Below are 7,500 nucleotides of genomic sequence, written 5' to 3'. Positions count from 1 at the left end.
ACACACACACATACATATGTGTGAATATATGATCCAGATCCTGATGAGTATTCTGACTCTAGTGACTCGACCCAGAACTATACTACATACTATAACAATAGGAAAAGAGACCAGTGTCCACATTACTGAGCTGGGAGACTCAGAACAAGCCCCTGAGTGACAACTCCCCGACTACGAGACCCAGACCGAGACCCTTTTGGGCTAAGACTCAGACCAAAAAAGCTCAAATCAAGAATCTTATAATCAACAGTTCAAACCAAGACTTGGAGAGTAAAACCAACAACTCTCAGCAACAGGGCTGAGACCACTGAGATCATATCTACTGAGATTGATGAAGTCTCTGATCAACAACACCCAAAGACCAGAGATCAGAGTCTCATTGTGTTGTACAGGAACTGATGATCATTTTGGATGCATCTCTTTTAACAGGTGGAGTTTGTCGTTCATCCATCTGTCACTCCAGACGATCCATTAGTGAGAAGTGCTATAGAGCAGGTCCGGTTCAAGATTTCCAGCTCCTACACCGTGCATCGGTAAAAAAAAAAAAAAAAAAAAACCTTTATCAACTGTGTCTAAGCATCTTTACAGAAATCTACCAGTAGATGTTTGCCTTAGAGATCTGTTATCTGGACCTGAGTAGTGTGCATCCTGTGGTTAAAACATTCTAAAATGATGGAAAGGTAACAAACTCTCTCTCTCTCTCTCGCGTTCTCTCTCTCTCTCTCTCTCTCTCTCTCTGCCCCCACCTCTCTCTGTCTCTTTTTCTTGCTCTCTCTCCTCCACTCTATCTATCTCTCAGGCTAAGAAGTGAGGAGGACAAGGCGAAGGCGCTCTCTCAGGGAGCGAACAAATCGAAGCCTGATGGTGTAAATTTCCAGGGAAAGACGGAGGAGAAAATGGGTGTGAAGGCGATGAAGGACTTCAAACCAAGCATAGGTGAGAATAAAATACCATTGGATTGTGTGATTTCACCCAGTTGTTAAGACGGTGAAGTTGAGTGTAGTGTGTGTGTGTGTGTGTTTGTTTCAGTGCCAGGACTCAGTCGCTCTCTAGGTTACCAGCCAAAGATGCCACGTTTTCGTGTGATCCACACGTTCCTGTGGTATCTGATCTATGGTCACCCTCTAAAAAGATCGCGCCCAAGTGACCCCAATGGCCCGACTGTGACTACTGACTCAGAGGTCACTTCTGATGTGCAGGACATCACTCAGTCCCCCCACACTGAGGAGCAGGAGGTTGCTGACACGGCATCACCTGAACACACACAGTTCACAGGTACACAGATTCACCAATCACATATTCACAATTCAGCTTATCACAGATAATCAATCAAATCAGGCTAATTATATCAAATCACTCACTTTTAGCCAGGTAAGTCTAATCTAATCTAATCTATGTAGTTCACTGCTTAACGCACTACATTACAGTTTGATTATATTATTCACAACGTTTGTGTGTTGGAAGTGTAATTTATTAGTCAGGTAAGTTAGTCAGGTAAGTAGTAACAGGGCAGGAGCTGGATGGCGTCCCTCGCAACACCTCTCTCGCTCCACCATGGCGTCAGGTGTATGCTGGCCAACAGTGTGACTGTGGAGGAAGTGTTACAAGGAATGGGGAAGGAAATTGGCTTTTAATTTTTTTGTAACTGTTGCTGAAGTGCCTGCATTCATTCACAAAGAGGAGATAGAGAGAGGGCTAATGCGCTAACGTAGTGGAAGCTGGGCAGGGTAACGAGGGGACACCTGGGCATGGTAACGAGGGGACACCTGGGCAGGGAAACGAGGGGACACCTGGGCAGGGAAACGAGGGGACACCTGGGCAGGGAAACGAGGGGACACCTGGGCAGGGAAACGAGGGGACACCTGGGCAGGGAAACGAGGGGACACCTGGGCAGGGAAACGAGGGGACACCTGGGCAGGGAAACGAGGGGACACCTGGCGAAGGTAACGAGGGGACACCTGGCGAAGGTAACGAGGGGACACCTGGGCAGGGAAACGAGGGGACACCTGGCGAAGGTAACGAGGGGACACCTGGGCAGGGTAACGAGGGGACACCTGGGCAGGGTAACGAGGGGACACCTGGCGAAGGTAACGAGGGGACACCTGGGCAGGGAAACGAGGGGACACCTGGCGAAGGTAACGAGGGGACACCTGGGCAGGGAAACGAGGGGACACCTGGCGAAGGTAACGAGGGGACACCTGGCGAAGGTAACGAGGGGACACCTGGGCAGGGTAACGAGGGGACACCTGGGCAGGGTAACGAGGGGACACCTGGCGAAGGTAACGAGGGGACACCTGGGCATATATACTAAGGAAGGCTTGCAATGAGAAATTGTAAAGCAGATGTAGATAATGAATAACAGTATTGTTAAACCTTTCTCTCGGTCACAGTGTACACTAAGGAGGTGAGTTGGAAGCGCTTTGTTCCACCGTTGCCAGTCCACAGAGAGTTTGGTTATGGCTGGGCTTTAACCAGCGATGCTCTCATCTCTCTTCCTCTCAGTGTGTATGTACAGATCATCCAGATCAACTTCAAGGTACACACACACACACACACACACACACACACAACACTGTAAAGAATAATATTTTACTAAGATTATACTGCTGTAAAATAATATAGACTACAATATATTCCACACTGTAATCTTTATTAACACTAGGACACTGAGTGCTGTACAGTATAATAGTGTTACCACAGTCTAATGACAGTCTAATGACAGTCTAATGACAGTCTAATGACAGTCTGACACACTGTATAAAGTGTACTAGATACTACAATATAATATTATATAGTTCTACACTTTACTAGTTTACACTTTATAGTATATATTAATACATTTGTTATACTGCTGCTGCCATGTTGTGTTGCTGTTGTATGGATTGTAGGTGGATGGTTTAGAGGAGTATCTGAGTGACCCAGTGAAGCAGCATTACCTCATCAGGTTCCTCCCATCTAGCATCAAAACAAGGCTACTGCACCGACGGTACACACACACACACACACACACACACACACACACACTGTCTCTCTCTCTCTCTCACACACACACTCGTATACACATGCACATTCTCTCTCTCACACACACACTCTCTCTCACACACGCACTCGCACACACTCACACACACACACTCACTCATACACACACACACTCTCACACATGCACACACACTCTCATTCACTCACACTCGCACACACTCGCACACACTCACACACACACACTCACTCATACACACACACACTCACTCTCTCTCACACACTCACACACACTCTCTCATACACACACTCACTCATACACACACACTCACACACTCTCTCACACACTCACACACTCTCTCTCTCACACACACGCACACACACACATGCATATTCTCTCTCTCACACACACACTCTCTTTCACACACGCACACACACTCTCATTCACTCACACACCCTCACACTCGCTCACACTCACACACACACACACACTCACTCTCTCTCACACACTCTCTCACACACACACACTCTCTCATACACACTCACTCATACACACACACTCACACTCTCTCTCACACACGCACACACACACACACTCTCTCTCACACACACTCTCTCTCTCACACACACACACACTCTCTCATACACACTCTCTCACACACACACACTCTCTCATACACACTCACTCATACACACACACTCACACTCTCTCTCTCACACACGCACACACACACACACTCTCTCTCACACACACTCTCTCTCTCACACACACACACACTCTCTCATACACACTCTCTCACACACACACACTCTCTCATACACACTCACTCATACACACACACTCACACTCTCTCTCTCACACACGCACACACACACACACACACTCTCTCTCACACACACTCTCTCTCTCACACACACACACACTCTCTCATACACACTCGCTCACTCACACACACTGTTATTAGCCTTCTCATTTGTAAATTCACCACTTGTAATAATAATAATGATCATGCTCTTATTTGATGTTGATTGTTTTAATGTCATTTCCTGCCTGAACAGGAAGTACTTCTTCAGTTTCTATGAGAACCTTCAGAGGCTGTGTTACATGGGTCTTCTACAGTTCGGGCCCACTGAGAAGTTCATGGACAAGGATCAGGTAACACATAAGCTACCTGTCTCACACACGGTACCTCTGTCACACACACACTCACTCGCTCACTCACACACACATGATCACTCACACTCTCACTCACTCACACTGACACTCTCACACACACCCAATCCCACTCACTCACACACTCACTCCCACTCACTCTCTCTCACTCACACACACAGACACATTTTTGCATTGGCAGTTTTATATCCATCTCTCGCTAACACACACTATGCTACTTAGTATTTTATGCAAAAACTATACTGTACATGTGTATTGTTTCCATACTGTATCACTTTACTGTGTGTGTGTGTGTGTGTGTGTGTGTGTCTCTCACAGGGCTTTTTTTTCCTAAAGAAACATGCAACAATTGTGGACACAACAGTATGCGAGCCTCACTATAACCGAGCTATAGAGACACGGCCGTTTGAGAGACGACGTTATACCTTTAACACACAGCAGGATGTGGAGAACTACTGGTTCGACCTGCTGTGTGTGTGTCTTAACACTCCACTAGGTAACTAACACACACACACCTTATTAGTGTAATGTCTACAGGCAAACTAACGCTGTTTTACATTGACAGGTGTGATTCGTCCCCGTAACCGTAATAGTGATGGAGATGCAGAGAGAGAAGAGGCAGAGCCCGACTCTGCTGCAGGGAGAATAAGTTATGAGAGACTGCAGTACACACTAAAGTAAGAGAAGTAGCGTTTAGCTGTTAGCGTCTCCTCTTTCTGTAATTATTTATTATGAATATGTGTATTAAGTTAAGTGTGTTTGTGCTTTTTGAAATGTTTGATCAGAGGGAGTTGTGAGGTCATCGATGATGGCATAACCCCAGGCAATGGGCAGGGGGCAGGAGGACTAGACTCTTGCTTCTACAGTCACCTGAAACGTAACTGGCTCTGGACCACTCACCTGCTCAACAAACCCAAGAAGGTGAGAAGGTGGTATTTCTGAAAGCAGGGAGCAGGAACTAAACACTGACCCCAGTGTTGTAATGAACAGTTGTGTAAATGTTACTGTTGTCATTTTTGTAATTGTTCTGTTTAATATTTCAGCAGTTGCTTTAGTATGTTGTTGTAATGTTCGTGGATGTTTGTCCCCTCAGCCAGGAGACAGTCACGAAGTGCGTCTGAGGAACGTTCTGTCCAAACACCTCTTCTCCAAATCTGTGTGTGCAGGTCAGTACACACGTCTGTGTGTGTCTGTGTGTAAGGGCTCTAATGACTCCAGGGTTTTAATGTCTGTCTGTAACTGTCAGTGTTTCAGGACGGTCATCCTCTAGCTCCTCCTGCTGTTCTGGAGGAGGCGGTGCAGGTCAGAGTGGAACCAAGCTCGAGGAACCAACAGGTGCGTGGAGGAAGGAGACAAAAACGCAAGAGGCAGAAGAAAGAAATCATCAAGCCACCTAAAAAGAGGAGGAAATGTGAGTAAAAGAGACTCGTGATTTCTATCTGTCTGAGATTTTTATATCGACAGAGTATAAGTACTGAAAGGAAAGACTAGTGTCGAAACTAGTGAGGCAAGTGTGTGTGTGTGTGTGGTGTGTGTGTGGGTCTGTGGTGGTGTGTGTGTGGTGTGTGGGTCTGTGATGTGTGTGGTGGTGTGTGTGGGTCTGTGTGGGTGTGTAGTGAGAAGCAAGAGCTTGTGTCATGATGAGACGGATCGTAAAGCTCTGATGAAGATGACGAGACAGCGAGTGATGTGGACTCACCTGGAGGACAGCATCCTGATGTTATGTCGAGTCGCCAGTCACTTTCTAAACCGAAAGGTACACACACACACTGTACAAACATGCATCTACCAACACATTCATGCCCACTATAATTAGAACTATTTTTTGTTGTGTTCAGATTAAGAAGCCGTTTGTTGGGTGGAACGTGGTGCGTGATATTCTGCACAGAGACCTGGAAATGTCTCAGGATAAAACGTCTCTGGCGGTCGGCCGACGCTCACGCCACATCATGAAGAACCCGCAGACTCATCTGAACTACAGGTACAAACAGTAGAACCATTTAGAACTTAAAATAAATCCAGTAAAAGAATCCTTCACTCTGACAGAAACATGATGGTTCACTCAATACCTAGCTGATCAAGCGAAAGAACCCTCACATACAATCCTTTTAAAACCTTTAGACCTGTGTGTGTGTGTGTGTGTGTGTGTGTGTGTGTGTGTGTGTGTGTGTGTGTGTAGGATATGCCTGGCTGAAGTGTATCAAGATAAAACTTTGGTTGATGAGTTCATGAACAGAACCAACAATTACACAGACCTGCTGGTGAGTCTGCCGTGTGTGTGCATGTGTATGTGTGTCTGTGTTTTCAGGAATGTGCAGTGGTCTGTTTTGCTTACTTTGAGTGTGTGTGTGTGTTGCAGGTGTGTGCTGAGGAGTTTAACGAGTTTGTGAGCGCTCTCAGGACAAAGTTTAGCTCCAGCTGTGCTTCTAGTGAAGTCCTTCTTCCAGACACCAAAGAGGAACTTTTCAATAAGTATGGCATACACACACACGCACACACACACACACACACACACACACACACACACACACACACACACACAAAAATAAGAAAATGACATTGTTTTCTGATCTCACCTGTTTGTCTCTTCAGGTTTAAAGTTTACACTATTGGGGATGAAGCAGCACAGACCAAGGATGAACTGAACAGGTGTGTCTGTGTGTGTGTCTGTGTGTGTGTCTGTGTGTGTGTCTGTGTGTGTGTCTGTGTGTGTGTCTGTGTGTGTGTCTGTGTGTGTGTCTGTGTGTGTGTCTGTGTGTGTGCCCGTGTGTGTGCCCGTGTGTGTGCCCGTGTGTGTGCCCGTGTGTGTGCCCGTGTGTGTGCCCGTGTGTGTGCCCGTGTGTGTGTGCCCGTGTGTGTGTGCCCGTGTGTGTGTGCCCGTGTGTGTGTGCCCGTGTGTGTGTGTGCCCGTGTGTGTGTGTGCCCGTGTGTGTGTGTGCCCGTGTGTGTGTGTGCCCGTGTGTGTGTGCCCGTGTGTGTGCCCGTGTGTGTGTATCTTGTGATTGCCATTAACGTAGTGGTTCAAATAAGACACAACATTATCAGGACAGTAGTGAGTAAATTCTAATATAATTAATTTGGAACTAATAAAAGCTTTGCACCGTTAGCGTGAGAGAGAGAGAGGGAGGGAGCGTGAGTGAGAGAGAGGGAGGGAGCGTGAGTGAGAGAGAGGGAGGGAGCGTGAGGGAGAGGGAGGGAGGGAGGGAGCGTGAGGGAGAGGGAGGGAGGGAGGGAGCGTGAGTGAGGGAGAGGGAGGGAGGGAGCGTGAGTGAGAGAGAGGGAGGGAGCGTGAGTGAGAGAGAGGGAGGGAGCGTGAGTGAGAGAGAGGGAGGGAGCGTGAGTGAGAGAGA

At 47.1% G+C, this 7,500-nt stretch overlaps 1 protein-coding gene across 1 annotated transcript in view; it reads left to right on the top strand.

Annotated features, from left to right (window-relative positions):
* Positions 1-7,500, top strand: part of LOC132839178 (general transcription factor 3C polypeptide 1-like) — a 28,171-nt gene that overhangs the window by 7,198 nt on the left and 13,473 nt on the right. The window contains exons 14-29 of the mRNA XM_060860009.1: positions 430-533; positions 800-936; positions 1,030-1,275; positions 2,391-2,536; positions 2,889-2,986; positions 4,036-4,132; positions 4,469-4,646; positions 4,716-4,827; positions 4,936-5,071; positions 5,244-5,316; positions 5,397-5,561; positions 5,767-5,906; positions 5,989-6,131; positions 6,330-6,411; positions 6,510-6,622; positions 6,743-6,799. Coding sequence (XP_060715992.1) covers positions 430-533; positions 800-936; positions 1,030-1,275; positions 2,391-2,536; positions 2,889-2,986; positions 4,036-4,132; positions 4,469-4,646; positions 4,716-4,827; positions 4,936-5,071; positions 5,244-5,316; positions 5,397-5,561; positions 5,767-5,906; positions 5,989-6,131; positions 6,330-6,411; positions 6,510-6,622; positions 6,743-6,799 — 2,027 coding nt within the window. The remainder of the gene's footprint in view (positions 1-429; positions 534-799; positions 937-1,029; positions 1,276-2,390; positions 2,537-2,888; positions 2,987-4,035; positions 4,133-4,468; positions 4,647-4,715; positions 4,828-4,935; positions 5,072-5,243; positions 5,317-5,396; positions 5,562-5,766; positions 5,907-5,988; positions 6,132-6,329; positions 6,412-6,509; positions 6,623-6,742; positions 6,800-7,500) is intronic.

This window comes from Tachysurus vachellii, chromosome 24 (genome assembly GCF_030014155.1).
Source record: "Tachysurus vachellii isolate PV-2020 chromosome 24, HZAU_Pvac_v1, whole genome shotgun sequence".
Lineage (NCBI taxonomy): Eukaryota > Metazoa > Chordata > Actinopteri > Siluriformes > Bagridae > Tachysurus > Tachysurus vachellii.
The sequence above is the reverse complement of the archived record's forward strand: the minus strand, read 5'-3'. Positions and strand labels throughout refer to the sequence as shown.